Source organism: Schistocerca americana, chromosome 1 (genome assembly GCF_021461395.2).
Source record: "Schistocerca americana isolate TAMUIC-IGC-003095 chromosome 1, iqSchAmer2.1, whole genome shotgun sequence".
NCBI classification, from domain to species: Eukaryota; Metazoa; Arthropoda; class Insecta; order Orthoptera; family Acrididae; genus Schistocerca; species Schistocerca americana.
In genome coordinates this window covers 963,509,580-963,526,294 of record NC_060119.1, presented here as the reverse complement: position 1 = coordinate 963,526,294, position 16,715 = coordinate 963,509,580, and the positions used below count along the sequence as shown (strand labels likewise).

The 16,715-nt window shown below is 36.0% G+C and overlaps 1 protein-coding gene across 1 annotated transcript in view; it reads left to right on the top strand.

Annotated features, from left to right (window-relative positions):
• LOC124548252 (discoidin domain-containing receptor 2-like) overlaps window positions 1-16,440 on the top strand; it is a 939,799-nt gene extending 923,359 nt beyond the window's left edge. Inside the window, exon 18 of the mRNA XM_047125161.1 lies at window positions 14,732-16,440. Within this exon, the coding sequence (XP_046981117.1) occupies window positions 14,732-14,884 (153 nt within the window). The 3' untranslated portion in view covers window positions 14,885-16,440. The remainder of the gene's footprint in view (window positions 1-14,731) is intronic.
• The last annotated feature ends 275 nt before the right edge of the window (window positions 16,441-16,715 follow it).

The following is a 16,715-nucleotide window of genomic DNA, read 5'->3' as shown; positions in this document are numbered from 1 at the left end:
CGAGCAGTCTCCTTTGTTAACTGATTGCATTTTCCCAGTATTCTACATATGAACCTAAATCTGCTACTTGGTTTTACCTATAACTTTGAGTTTGTTATTGTTACACTTCATATTCCCACAAATAGTTGCACCTAAGCAATTCTATGAATTCAGTGATTTCAGTTGTGACCCACTGATACTGTATTCATTGGATACTACATTTTGGTATTTTGTAACTCCACAGTTTTAGATTTCTGGACATTTAAAGTAAGTTGCTAATTTTTGCACCATTTTGTAGTCATATTAAGATCTGATTGGATATTTGGGCAGCTGTTTTCAAATAGTAATTCATTACAGATAACTGCATCATCTGAAAAAATTCTGAGGCCATTATTAATATTGTATGAAAGGTAATTAATATACAACATGGGTAGCAAGGGTTCCAATACACTTATCTGGGGCATGCATTTGCTTCTACTTCCGACCATGACACTCTGTCCAAGATAAAATGCTGCATTCTCCATAGTAAGCATTCCTCAAATTTTGTTTAATGTGCCATATTATCTTCCCTTCTTTAATGAGCTCTGGTGTGGTAGTGAGTCAAATGATATTTGGCAGTCAGGAAATGTTGCTGTTGAGAATATTTATTTAGAAAGAGGTATATAAAAATTTATGTCTATACATAAAAAACACATTCATGGAATGGAACTAACTGTTGTGCAGTAAAAATGTAATATTCTTGTTGTAATCCTATCAACACAGTAGATACTATCAACATAAATGTAGCACACTCCAACATGCATCCTTACATTTACATCACAATCAAGTTACATTCACCATTTCTCAAAATTTCACAAATTCATCCTTGCTCAAAGACTTGATAAAAAAGGATATTGCTTTCTGAATCTACTTTGCACATGTCTAAAATTCCATTCATATATCATTCATTCACAGAATGATAGAGTACTTTAATGTACTCTGAATCTTTAGTATGGTTTTCCATATCTAGCAGTACTGACTGCTCTCGAGTCTTCTTCACATACTTTAACAGGCTTGTCAGACTTCATGTCAAAAATATTCAAATTTTCTAAAATTAACTTAATCTCTGAGACAGTTCTGACAATTCTACATATTCATCAAAAATAGAAGATTTTGTAACACTTCATTGTTTCTTAGAATTCCAAAATATTGCATTTCCAAATAACCTAATTCATAATGTGATGTGAACTTGTGATCTACAGAATTGCCTGCCCAATCCTCATCTACAAAAAACTGTAAGATATTGATAATTCCAGCGTTTTATATGTTAACTTCAAACTTCTGTTTGATACAAATATTGAAGTACTTGCAAAGCATACTTAAAGTGAGTAAGAATGCAGCAGTTTTGAAATCTACTCAAACAGTTCACAGTGTAACTCATATCTGGCCATGTTCCTAAGCTAATGTACAGGAGAGCACCTATGAACTTCCTGTAATTAATATTATAATATTTTAACTTTTATCTCATGCTACTTTTAGTTTCAAATTTATTTCCATTGGAGTACTGTACAAGTTTGAATGTTCAATCTGATATTCCTCAGCTAGACGTTGAAAACAGCTATCCTGACTCAAGAGTCATTACATTCTTTGCATAATTGTAATTAATATTTATCCCAAGATAATTCTTTGCTTCACCTAAGCTTTTCATCAGAAACTGCTTGAAAACAGATTTTTATCTTTGATTTCTCATATTTTGCCTTTACTTTTACAACAAATTAGCAAATCATCAGTGAACACAATTATATAGACCATGTGATTTGTTGTCATCAGTGCATGTAGGCAATAACCATATGTACTTCTTTTGAAACCTTGACCTTTTATAAACTCATCCAAACAATCATACAATACTCTGGGACTTTCCCTTGAGCCATATAATGCCTTAAATATTTCTTTTCTGTTCCATCCTTGTATCCAGAAGGTTGCTTCAAATAAATTTCTGAAAAAAACTTTATCATTAAGAAATGCAGCTTGTACATCCATTTGCTCTACAATTAAATGCTTTTGACAACTGAATGCCTACAAAACTTTTAATTTTTGTGTCAAATGCTTTTGACAACTGAATGCCTACAAAACTTTCAATTTTTATGTCAAAGCAACTGGCGAATAAATGTCATCCAGGATTTCTTTTTGCTGAAAGCCCCTTACAACTACACTTGCTTTCAAGTGTTATCTGATTTTCGTGTAAAAAACTGACTCTACATCAATAGCATTTACGTTCAATGGTTTAATTACTAGTTTTCAGGCTTTATTTAGATTTAAACTCTCGATTTCCTTATCCATGGCTCACTTCCAAATTTGAATCATTACTATTATTGCCTCCTCAAAGTTTTCTGGCTTATCAGCACTACAGAAGTTTATATAAATGAAGTTAACTCATGACATAATCATTAAATGTATCAGGCATTCTACATTTTCTAGTTGACCTTCTCAACTCTTGTTCCTGGTTTTCTTTATGATTGCTTGGACACCCTTCAACAACCCTTACTTCCATTTGCTCATTTACCAATTCACTGTCTATGCTTTTCCACTCAGAATTGCTAAAATGTTCTATCCCTGAATATCCCTTAATATCAATACCTCCGATGTCATCTTCCACAAATCAACACGCCTGGCAATGATAACATTGTTGTTAATCAGTACGCTGTATCCATCTTCATTGTACTCTATTAAAATTCCCAGTCTGTTTTATGACCTTCCTTTGACTTTCTCTGCTGCTGTGGCACACGTACAAAAAGCCTACTTTCATACACAACTTTAAATGTTTAACATTAGGCTCTATTCCAAACAACATCTCATAAGAAGTTTCGCTTTCAATAGTATTAGCTTAAGTTCTGTTTTTAAGGTATACAGCTGCACAAATTACTTTAGACCAAACTCTCCTATCTACTCTTGCTTCAACTAACAGGCATCTTGAAATATCCATAATTGATCTGTTCTTTCAGCTATACCATTTAATTCATGTTCATAAGGAGGACATCATTTAAAACGATTCCTTTCTGTCTCGTAAGCTGAGACACAGACTGTTTCCCATTGTCAAATCTCAATTTCTTAATAGTTTTATCATTTAAATTCTCAATTTCATTAATAATTTTTTAAGTTTCATTAACATATTCCACAAAACAATCATAAACTTGATTTTTAGATTTGATTATGTAGCCTCTTAACTGTTGTACTGTAATCATCAGTAAGAGTGAGAAAATATCTTCCCCCATGCAAACCATGAGCTGAGTGTGGTCTGTTCAAACCAGTATGAATAATCTCTAATGTTTCTTTTGCTCTGCTTCTGTTGTTTTCAAAAGTTAAACTGTGTGTTTCGTTATCAATACAAACTTTACACGTAATAAATTCCAATTCTAAATTTGTCACCAATCCATCTGCTAATTGATGTTTACACAACATATTCAAATTGTTACAATTTACATGTCCATGTGTACAATGCTATTTCTTCTTTACTGACATGCTATCTTTATTACTGACTCTATTTACATTAATCTCTTTCTTGTGCATTTTACTTGTCATTTTATACAGCCTATCTACTTGCAAAGCAATCACAAGTAAGTTATTGTCTTTATCAAAATCCTCTAAGGTAGCCGATGATTACAATTTTAGATTGTTCTTTTATTTTAGCATACCTAATGAAATCTCTGTCCACGCCTTCCATGTCAAATACATTTTTCATTTTGATTGGAATCATCTCATCATAAATGTAAAACAACTAATTATATTGCCTACATTTGTAGCTTGCAAAACTTAACCATCCACAGTTTTTACATTCACAAGCTCTTTTAAGGTTGCGGAAAAATACTTTTTGTCATTAACAAAATGATCTATGGAATCACTATACAGTACCTACTGTCTGTACACTGTTACCTGACTCAGCCTTTGTACACACCACAATAGGTTTTACCTTCATTACAAAACTGCTTATGCTGGTTCCTTTCTGTTGACATCCTTGACAATCTGCATGACGACTGCCTCTTGAACTATAATGAAAACGTCGACCATGAGACCAGTCATTGTCCCTGCTGCACTAATCACTTTGCCCATGTTGCCAACTGCTGTGACAGCCCCCTTGATGATGTCCACAACATGCCCATGAATCTCTGCATGCTCCTGACTGGTGACAGTCACTCTTCAGAAGTCCTGGTTTGCCATATACATTACACAACTGCTCCTAGTAGCTTGTACCATTTTTCTTTTCATGGGTTTTATACTTTACCTTCCATCATTGTATTTTAAATTCATCATCTGAAGTTACATTCAACTGTCTGATCTTCTTTCAAAATATTAATGAAGTCCCCAATAAAAAGCTCAAGGATTCCCTACTTTCACTCCTGCTAATTCGAATTCATTCACTGTTTTTCAGAATTACTAAAGAATGTTGCTGTGTTTTCTGTACAAAATTTGCAGTGCTGTTGATTCCTTGTAGTATAAATCTTCGAAATTTTTCAGTATCTCAAATAGTTTCCTTATCACTTACGAATTCTAGTTGCTAGTTGAAGATTTCTCCATATGTAGGGAGTAGGTAATTCAGTTTGAGGTACCGTATTAGGTCTGGGCCCAGAATGTGTACTAAGATTCTACAACAGGTGGATTTCAAAGCTATTATATGGGTCACTTTGCTACCCTTCTTGTAGATGATTGTTGCCTCTGCTTCCAGTCAACTCCTGGGCAAAGCCTTTTTGTTCAAGGATCTACATTATATTATAGTAAAAGAGAGGTCTACTCAGCAGAATTGCCCAATTGTGGCAATTTCAGCTGTTTTCCAACACCACTGACACTAATATATGTATCACTTATCTATATAGCAGAGTGAGAATTAAACTGTGGCATTACTCCTGAATCTTTGTAACCTCCCCCTCTCTTATCGACCTTAATGACAGTGAAAAATTAAACCGCGTGTACCTAATGGGAATTTGGGAAAAGCAATCGTCAACGAAGTTAATTTGTCGGTAAAGAGGGAGGAAAGGGTTACATCTAAATGAAAGGAAAAATGCAAATGAAACTGGTGGAAATTAATTTTGAAAAGGGGTAAAGTTAATAAAGAAAGTAAATGTGCGGCCGTTACGTTAACAATTAACTAGTGGTAATTAGATATTTGAGATTTGGGGGAAATTACGGTCGCCAGTCCTAAGGACAATTACTATAGTAACTGAAAAAGAAAGGTTATTACACATATAATTAGCACTAGAAGCGTGGCAACTGAAAGTTGACACGTGTAGTGTGAAAACTGAAAGTTTATCAGAAGTAATAAATTTCGCTACACTCTGACTTAATTTAGCAAAAGAATTAATAAAACCGGAAAATCGAAAGTTAATTTAGTGACTGAAGTTAATAGTGAGCTTTCTTTCTGAAGCACATCGAAATTCAGTAAAATACGGTTAGTCTTGGACTCCCTCAACAATTATTTCAAAAGCTACTTGAATCTACGCAATTTAGAAATAAGAGATTTAACTTTGAACTTGAATTAAATGATTCTGAACAATTAACAATAGTAAAATTTAGTACGTACCAAGCTGAGCTGTAGTCACAGGTAAGCTAAAATATGGTAACAAAACTCGCACTCATTTGTGCTTGTGTAATCTAAATATTGTAGCTAGCTATGAATACTTAAACTGAACTTTGAAATTAAAGCAGTGAAATAGAATAATATTGCTTTAATGCTGGCATTTGAATTTCAACGACACTCGGGTTCATTCCGGAAAAGGAAGGGACCCTGCTTGGTAATGCAATTGGGACAATGAGCAACAAAGGTTCATGCTACGTTGCTGTAATTTTGTGATTTGAACAGTTTTAAAAGCTGAGGTCTGCCATACAGTTCTAAAACTTTACGTGCTTCCAGTCTTCCTTGTTGGTTGATTGAAGGTTTGAAGCCGTTGATCGAGGAGGTGGCGACAGTCACTCATTGTCGCCTGTCGCTGTTGCAGAAGCTGGATGTTGGCGCGCCTCCTTCTCGACACGGTCACCAGGCGAAACAGGCTCTTGATGTGCGCCAGCTAATGCTTCCCGTCCGCGACACTGTGTCAGAAACTATCATAGCAAGTCGAGCGCAAGTACATGCTGTCAAACCCCGAAAGTGCGACAACTCGCGGGAGCGTCACACAACACACCTGCTCCACTCGCTACTCCAGGCAGACTCTGCTCTGCCCGCACTCCACGCAGCAGAGTTAACACTACCAAAGATCCTAAACACTTTGGTTCTCCACACGACCTATCGATGTAATGATTCGATAGCATAGTTTCCCTAGGCCAGACCCAGTGTAAAAATACAAATAATCTTCACACAACAAACCAATTATACATCGACATAAATGCATATATATACAAATAGTAAAACAATTACAATACACAAAGACACAGAAACGTCATATATTCAGGTAACAAAATAAGGAAAAAAAATTATAGTACAATAGATGGAAATACGAGGATATGCATTTCCGGCGTTACATCTTCCTTTGTAAATGAACATTTGAAAACAAAGTTCAGCACTTCTGCTCTTGCTCTGCTATCCTCAATTTCAACTCCAGCTAGCCATGAGTGTCTGCACACCATCTTTTGTGCCACTTACAGTGTGTTTTGACAACATTCAGGTAAGGTAGCCATAAAAGGATTCTTGAATTGACAGCTAAATGTATTTCATTCAGCACCTCTGTCAATTGCTCCACACTTTGTTTTATACTTATGCTGTTTCTTTCAGAGACTGTGTACTGTGGAGGGCACTTTCAATCACAAATTGTTCTGCTAAGTACATATCTATTCAGTACTTGGTTTACTATTCTTGGAAACTTGAGCCACATTTTCTCTAAATGCCCATACCCATAGCTGATTGTTCCACATTCCTCACTGACATATGACACTACAGCATCTTCATCTAGTTTACTGAATATATAAATCTTTCTACTTGGTTTGGTTCCCCTTTGAATTTCAGAAATCATTGTTGCTTCAACTGCCTTGTGGTCACTGATATCATTTTCAGTGTGCATACCGAAAAAAACACTCAAAACAATTTAAAATATACTGAGGTGTTGAAATGCTGGTAGAATTGATTGAGAGTCTAATGTATGATATTACCTGTTTTATTGCAGTCACTTACGAGACTGGTAGAACCAGCTGTGTAACATTCAGGGTCATCCTCAGGTCCATTTCTGTGTAAAGGAACATTTGTACAAAACTTTATAAGAACTGTGCTATACTAAGTTTATAATTCTAAATACCAAAATTAAATTCCTGGCATGAGAATTAACAACACCAGGCATGAGCCACTCATATATAATTACTTACAAGGTCTAATGTCCTATGTTATCTAAATGGCTTAATCTGTGTTTGAAAGTGCAGTGAGGGCTACTACTGACACAACTACCAATAGAAGTCAAAGTCAATGATGTCAGTTGTCACTGATAATTTACATTTGGAAAGAACCAGATGTTCCAAAGTATTATAAAAATAAAGATGAGGAAGATCCAACGGGGGCTCTAAGTAGACCCAAGAAAGACTATTTAAAACAATAATGTTGGACTTACATGTAATACTGCAAAACCATCTAGACTGCTAACACAAAGCATTTACTATTGTTTTGTAGTCTATCTTGTTATGCCAATCCATTGCAAAACTGCAACAATCCCAATTGATTGAGTTCTCTCCAGTGATGATAGTTTTGTTGGGGAACAAATGTACTAGGGAGATGAGGTTTCCTCCAAGATTTTCATTTCCGTTTGGGGGGGTGGGGTGAATCTGGTGGCTGACAGAAGTATCCATTATGAGTTTATTCCCATCCTTAATATCAGTCTTGCGCACAATGTCACATGCACCTCCAGTTTCTATCTCTGAGGCTTTGAGTTTCGTCTACTGTGACAAATACACCACCTCCATTACCATTAGCTATATTTCCAATGTACTCTTAGATCCGTCCCTAAAATCTGACTGTTGTCAATTTTGAGTTTTAGCCAGTTTTCTGTAGTTAGTAGACTATTATACATCTACAGTAACTGGGAAAGTCATCTTCAATTGGTTACAGACTTTTCTGAGTAAACCCAGTTTAATATTTCAAATTCAGAATGTCTCTAGGAAAAACAAGCCAACATCTACATGGGCAATTAATGGGATAATTATTACTATAGGGGAAAGCAAATGTATTATTGTTGTATGCCTTGACTTTACAAAAAAAAATCGGCATGTTGCTTGCAACTTTGTGGAATATAGGCATAAGGTTAGACTGTTCTAGGTTGAGTGCTCACATATGGGCAGATTCCAGCAAACAGCTCACGCCTGGGTTGCCAACACTTTGCTCAGGACAATAGTAATGAGTGAGGATACTATTACTACATTTATCTGATTTTAACAGGATGTATAAAGGAACAATTCAAGTAAGCAATTTTATTACATTTGTGTAACATGACATTTGTTTTCATTTGCAAGTGACAAAATATTTGGTGCCCAGGCCCTTTCTGCTGCAGCGTTGGGCCTGGTGCAGGGATCTATCTACAGCTTTTATCCTTCTCAAGACAAAAGAAAATTATTCACAACATGCAGGGTTATTACAAATGATTGAAGCGATTTCACAGCTCTACAATAACTTTATTATTTGAGATATTTTCACAATGCTTTGCACACACATACAAAAACTCAAAAAGTTTTTTTAGGCATTCACAAATGTTCGATATGTGCCCCTTTAGCGATTCGGCAGACATCAAGCCGATAATCAAGTTCCCCCCAAACTCGGCGCAGCATGTCCCCATCAATGAGTTCGAAAGCATCGTTGATGCGAGCTCGCAGTTCTGGCACGTTTCTTGGTAGAGGAGGTTTAAACACTGAATCTTTCACATAACCCCACAGAAAGAAATCGCATGGGGTTAAGTCCAGAGAGCATGGAGGCCATGACACGAATTGCTGATCATGATCTCCACCACGACCGATCCATCAGTTTTCCAATCTCCTGTTTAAGAAATGCCGAACATCATGATGGAAGTGCGGTGGAGCACCATCCTGTTGAAAGATGAAGTCAGCGCTGTCGGTCTCCAGTTGTGGCAAGAGCCAATTTTCCAGCATGTCCAGATACACGTGTCCTGTAACGTTTTTTTCGCAGAAGGAAAAGGGGCCGTAAACTTTAAACCATGAGATTGCACAAAACACGCTAACTTTTGGTGAATTGCGAATTTGCTGCACGAATGCGTGAGGATTCTCTACCGCCCAGATTCGCACATTGTGTCTGTTCACTTCACCATTAAGAAAAAATGTTGCTTCATCACTGAAAACAAGTTTCGCACTGAACGCATCCTGTTCCATGAGCTGTTGCAACCGCGCCGAAAATTCAAAGCGTTTGACTTTGTCATCGGGTGTCAGGGCTTGTAGCAATTGTAAACGGTAAGGCTTCTGCTTTAGCCTTTTCCGTAAGATTTTCCAAACCGTCGGCTGTGGTACGTTTAGCTTCCTGCTTGCTTTATTCGTCGACTTCTGCGGGCTACGCGTGAAACTTGCCCGCACGCGTTCAACCGTTTCTTCGCTCACTGCAGGCCGACCCGTTCATTTCCCCTTACAGAGGCATCCAGAAGCTTTAAACTGCACATACCATCGCCGAATGGAGTTAGCAGTTGGTGGATCTTTGTTGAACTTCGTCCTGAAGTGTCGTTGCACTGTTATGACTGACTGGTGTGAGTGCATTTCAAGCACAACATACGCTTTCTCGGCTCCTGTCGCCATTTTGTCTCACTGCGCTCTCGAGTGCTCTGGTTTTGTTCGGCTGAAGCCGCACTTCAGGTTTCTACACCTGAAGTGCGGCTTCAGCCAAACAAAACGTTATGAGTTTTTCTACGTATCTGTAGTGTGTCATGACCATATGTCAATGAATGGAGCTACAGTGAATTTATGAAATCGCTTCAATCATTTGTAATAGCCCTGTAGTTGTCCCAAATAAAAAATTTATACATTCATGTTATGATACTATCATAACAAATTTGAACTGCTGCAGCACATGTACTAATGAAGAGTGCAATTTTATAAATCAATCGTATTTAACTGCATTTACAAAGGTTCAGTATGTGGTTCAACTGAAAACCTTATATTAACTAATTTCACTTCATTTTTTAGGTCACATAAGTTCTCAGCGTTCTGACAGTTTCACAATGTTTTTTGATAAACCATAAAATGTCTGAAGTAATTGTTATGATGAAAGACATTTTAAAAAATTAAGTTTCCTGTACTAAGCTGCCTTTCAAATAGATGCAGTTTGTTCACGAATGCATTAACTTTATTGAACATGGCAACTATGAGTACATTATTCACTTGAAGTATTAATCTAAGTTATTTCAATTTCTTGTTAGATCAGTGATAAAGGCTGTATGCTTGTAACAGTAATGGTATCAGGGTGTGAACACCATTAATGCCAGTCTGGTTAGTTGTCTCAGCATGGTGTGTCCAGGTTGATAGGTTCTGTGTTATCATCTAACTGGTGTTTATCGAATAACATGAGCTCAGTTAGCAATAATACCAGTAAACCCCAATCCTTTAAAGAATCAAATTCTCTTGCATAAAACAGCTTAAAACTTCTGTCTACAATGAGCTAATGTGTTAAATATTTTGTTTTACACATGTAACCAAGAAAAAGTTCAGGAAAGTTTTGAAATTATGCTTGAAGTCTGCTATGTTCTCTCATTATGAAACCCAGGATGAATATAAACTGAGTAATTTGTGCTGCATTTTAAAGTGAATCTAGTTTATCATGCATCTCAATGTTTGTGATGTCATATCTTCTGTGGCGTACATAGATATAATTTTGGATGTACATTCAGTGATATATGTAGATGCTGTAACCAAAGTGTATTGTGAATAGAGTTAGAAGCAAAGAAGTAATAAATTAAAACATGGAAAAGTAGTAAGTGATAAACATTTTCCTTTCATCATTTTGTAAGTGTGTCAGCAAGAAAAAGTTTTCAAATTGTATGTTAAGTTTGATGGAAGTCACTAAGTGCTCTCATTCTAATTTCTGCACCATCAGATATGCTGCATCAAGGCAAACACAGTTTCTAACTGTAGTACTTGTCTCATTGTGTTAAGCTTTTAACATAAGGTTATACCTCTTAATAATTAGACTAGGACTACATTATAGAGCCTTAAGTTTGGTCAATAATTGTGTGAAATATTGAAAATAAAATTTTTGTTGGCCCTGGAAGCTGTTAGACAGGAAACCTGTAAATAGGCAGAAGTATCGTGCCCCAGTATCTGGGATAGTCATTTAGGTTCTTTATTCAGTAAGACTCTCGTACAAAGGTAGACAGTGGCATGCAAAGACCCAAAGGCAGTTGCTGTTAACTCAGCATTGCACATGATTGCATGCTTGGCTGTGGCAGTGTGAGGACGCTAGGTAGGAGTGCTGCCTCAGCAAAGTGACAGCAGCTAGTGTAGCCATGCAAATGCGAAACTGACAGCAGGCATTTTGCAGGAAGCAGGCGCTTGTACTGTACAGCCGGCTGCTCCAGCAGTCAGTCAGACATGAGGCACATGAATCCCAAATCAAGCTCTCTTGGAAATGCCCAGGGACTGCCCAAAGTCATGTGGAGGTGGTCTCCTCTTGGTGGCATTGGCTCAGGCCCCAGTATCATCAGATCTAGCAGTGGCTCATAGACTAATGTACAATATGGCTACATGTAGACAAAGTTGATAAGTCCCACATGGACCAGTGGCAGGTGTGGAGTACATCTCAAGATCAGCAGTAGTTGAAGACAAGATACTACTAGGGTTTGAGTGGCAAGTACCTGTAGTGGTTACTCTCAGCTTTGTTGTGAGTGGGCTCTGCCTTCAGTCACATAAGTGACCAGGCTAGAACAGCACTGAGCCACAGCATGAGGAAATTTAGCTTGCCACTGTGGCAAACTGGGGTCTTCCACCACACTGCTTCAGCAGTATTGCAGCTCTGGCAGCAGGGTTTCATACGCAGCTAGCTTGCCTTTTTTGCCACGAGTTGTGAAGTTTGTACGAAAGGATGTCACCACAATTCAACAAAACAAGGCTTGGATGCAGTGAAGTATGGCCATATACCACATGTCTACCCAAAGGACTAGCTTCAGGTGTCCATTCCCCTTGGGGCAGAGTTGGAACAGTCTGGATTAGAGGAACTGGCTATTAGTTGATGTAAGTGTCAATGTGTAAAAAAAGAAACTAACAGAGCATTGTTCAGATCCAAAATAACTTTTATTTGAGTGCCAAAAGACTGTACAATAACCCTTTCTCTTATTGGTTTATGCAAATGATGTTAAAATGGTGAAAGTTCCAATAATGTGTTGTAGGCAGATGATACATACAATGTGTGCAAACACAAAGCTTATGACACATGGAAATTTTGTACAACTGCAATAATAAATAAATAGTTACACATTTCAGTGAAACTCTTTTAAGTATAAACACTATAAAGGGTTGCTCTAACGGAATTCGAGGTAGGACATACAAATAGGCTCCTTGGCCTGGAAACTGCGTAAGATCATAGATTGTTGATAGTAGTAAATTTCACATACAAGCCTGCAATCGTACATCACACTTTCTGCCCATTTAATTTCAACTACATTACACAGAAACACGATAAAGATCAGTCTGTGTCACAAACCATCAATAACTGGTAGATTAAACATAATCTGGCAGTTATTGTTTGCTTGTGACGCATGTGGTACAGTATTGACCTCAGACTGCTTACTAAGTATATTCAGTCTGTATCCAATGATACCAGTATGCATATTACATAAATAGAATTAAATGATAAATATAATGTAATCACAATTTAAAAAGAAAAAACTAGAGATGTGGTTTAGCAAGAAACTGTATTAGAAAATAACAACATATTTGCCATAAACATGATCACTAAACCTTGTAGGAATATCTGTATGTTAAAAAGCTGCGTAACACACACTGTTCTTGTCAAATTTGAGTAAGAGGTAGAAATATGGGGTGCATCAGCATTTGGCAGTCTAAATATATCACTAGTAGTTCAGTAAAAGGGAAAAAATTGCAGAAATTATTTATGGTGCAGGAGACTCAGAGTGTCATGAATTCATTTGGTAACTTGTTCCCCAAAAATGGATCTGCTTACCGTTATAACATTCTCTACAGGGCGGCCCACTTAAATGTTTCAGTGCAAATATCTGTGGAATAAAAATAGATATTGAAAATCGACTTTCACTGGTATGAACATAAGATGGGATCATGAAAATTAATACTATGAGACATTCTAGAATGTAAGCAAATGTAAATTTCTACACAAACTTAATTTTTTAAAATGAAAAACCCACATTATTTCTTACGTAATCAATAACACGAAAAATTACAAATAGAATGGCGTTAATTGCATCACAATACGTCAATTACATCCCAGAAAATTGCAAAGCAAAGTTGATGTTTCAAATAAATGAAACACACTGCTACTGCACATCTCTAAACATTTGAAGTGGGGCACCCTGCAATTTAACAATAGTACTGTTTGCTAAAACAATGCTGTCAAACTTAAACTGTGAAATACATCAGTACAATACTAGAATCAAATCAAAATACTATCTTAGTTGTTATACAACAGCAACATTTGCAGCTCTGATTTTAAATGATGTTCTGGCTAGAGTTCTCACAGTCTTTCCTACTACCAAATTAATAGACAAGTTTGAACTAAGTTGGACCAAAAGTACATTTTATTTCCCAGGAGAATACTACAAGACTTTAAGCAAAATTGATGAATTCAGGTGAATAATCTGTATGATGTCCCACAATTTTATTATCCTAGGGACCGTTTGAGATTATATGACTGAATAAATTATTAACTTGTTTTGTTGCAACATATCAAAGTGCAAAAGTACGCAATGAGGAATTTTTTGTATGGTGAATTGATAAATGTCTTGCAAATCAGAATTCCTGGAAGGTAAAAGACACACTTTTCTTGAAATGTTACTGATCAAGTTTTTAGAACCAGTATATCCAAGAGACTGCAGAAAAATTCTACTATCTCCAAGACACATTTTGCATAAGGTCTGTGAGAATATAAGTGAGGTTAGAGCTGATACAGAGGTGTACAGGCATTAATTTTTTCCCCTCACTCTGTTTGCAGATAGAACGGAAAAGGGAATAACTTGCAATTGCACACTTCCACCATGCACTCTACAGTGGTGATACAATATTTTTGTAGATGTAAATGCATATTTCAAGGATTATGATTAGTAACAGCTACTCCTCTACACTCTTTCAACAACTTGAGGTGTCTCGGTTTGCAGACTCCTTGAACTAAACCAGCCTCAGATTATTTGCTGCTGTCATATTGCCGCAAGCTTTGGTGCATGTATTGTGGTGTAATGATTACTGTCACTAGCTGGTATGCTGTGGGTTGCCTAGCATTTTGGAAGAGTCGATGTCTGTATAAATAATTGCTCTCTCCACCCAGATAATCAGTTCTGTTCTGGATATAAGTTGATGTTGGTCATAAATATGGTTCAGTGTTCTACGTCACTGACAAGCCAGCATTCAGATTTGGATTTGATTGTGCTTGAAATGTGACAATACTTCCAGTCAATATCAATAGAGAACAGTATCTCTAGAACATTTCTGAATTATGCAAATACTTTGTGACTATTTTGGTGTCATATATATATATATATATCAGTTCCATTACAGTTTCTTGCTTTACCTTTTCAGCTATTTTATGTATATAATGTGCGCTATTGTTGTTTCAACTTTTATTCTTTTTTCACAGGTACTTCTGCCTCTTCCAATAAAGTGTCCAAGAGAAATTTATGACCTAATGTGTGAATGTTGGCAACGGAATGAATCAGACCGACCAAACTTTCAAGAAATCTATTTGTTTCTACAAAGGAAAAATCTTGGATACAAGCCAGAAATGAATTGACATTTTAAATTTTTGAGTCCGTGCCTAAAGTGTTTCAGCAGTTTGAAAGCTGTAAATATAATTATATGATCTGCTCAAAGTAACCCAAAGAAGCCTGGTTGGGTACAAACCAGAATGTTTTGTGACAAAAATCATCTCATAGCATAAAATGTGAGATGTTCACACCATAAAATTAATTTGATCTGATACCCACTACACAGTGCTAAATAAGCAGTTTACAGGTATTGATAGACAGATAGTGTGAAGTTGTTGGAAACTGCTGTGTTGTGGCATTCATTTCCTGATGTGAGTTGCAATAAGACTGAAATTTTTTGTAACTTTTGAAAATTTTCATTAACGTCAGTAATAAGAGTACTGTTTTACTGTATAGAGGGTTATTTCACTACAGATTATTTTGGGTCTAATATAAGAAGGCTGCTATGATTGTCTGTTTGGCAAGGATCATGTGAGTTCATTATTATTCAGTGATATTAGAGTATTGTCTTACGGAACTCCTCAACAATTACTTCAGGTTCGGTAAAAAAATTTTGTACTTTTTATCAGTCCTTTTAGAAGGAATTTTTTTTGGTGTTATTCAATGTTCAAAAATTCACAGCATTGTGATGAGGTACAATGCATTAATTTCTTTGTCCAAAAAATAATCTGAATTAGTATTTGCTATATCAGTGTCTTCTTCAGTTTTCTATGACAATGTGTTACACTGAAATTGGTCCCTTGGGCTGAATTATTATTAACTTTTGTTCCATTTACCAGTTTTCTTATCATAATGGGTTCTGTGATGGAATATGTTCTTTAATCAACCTTTTAGTTGTCAGTGATCATCAATCTATTAGCAGTACATACTGAAAAAAATGAGTAGGATACTGGATTATAATGAGAAATACCAAAAACCCTTCTCAGTGCATACTGACATTCCTTTATAAATACCAGAAAAGGGTAGATGATATGAACTGTCCTTGTGCCTTCTTTCTTCACAATGAGACAATAGATTTTCCTCTTGAAAACTGGTTTTCCACTGGGTATGGAGCACTATTCTGAAGCTGTTGTAAATGTAATGTCAGGCAGCACAAAGTGTAACTACATTCTTATACAAAAATGACACTTTTTCATAATAATCTCCATTTCCATATGATCAGGAAGAAATACTTGTCACAATTTACTCAGTGTACGTTTCTTTCATGTGCCTCTTATAAGTATAAAAATATACAAAATAATAAATGTTATAAATGCTTGTAAATAAATGTAAAGTAATTTTATACTAAGAGAATGTTTTAAAACTGTGTATTGTAAAATAACAATGGATGTATGTAAATTTACAAAATGTTATGTACAGGTTTTGTTCTATTGTGCATAGTTTGTAATGGTGTTGAGCTGGCTTGATCTCCTTGGACCAACAATTACATGTTGCACTTGTTGAAGAGAACTATCTCCTAATGTGAAGATGTTGACTTACAAAATGTGTTAGTTATTGTTTTTTCAGATATTACAGATTTTTATTACTGAAATGATAAACTGATGAAAACCTATTTGGAAAATATATTTCTGAATGGATGGTATTTCTGGTGCGTTCTTTTTCATTTTGTTTCTTCTGTTCAATATCAGTAATATTGATTTTGAAAATATGAAAATTGATGTAACTGAAAAGAAAGGATAATAGGTGGTACTTGTTTCACCTAGATGTGTCAATTACAATGTACATTTTAATGCTGTAGGTAAATACGATAATAATTCTCAGCAACAGGATAACTAAAACATAGGCAGTTCATTTGCATATTGCAAATTTAAATTTTGTGTCTCTACTAGATGGAGACCTGGCAAATTCAAGCTAGGC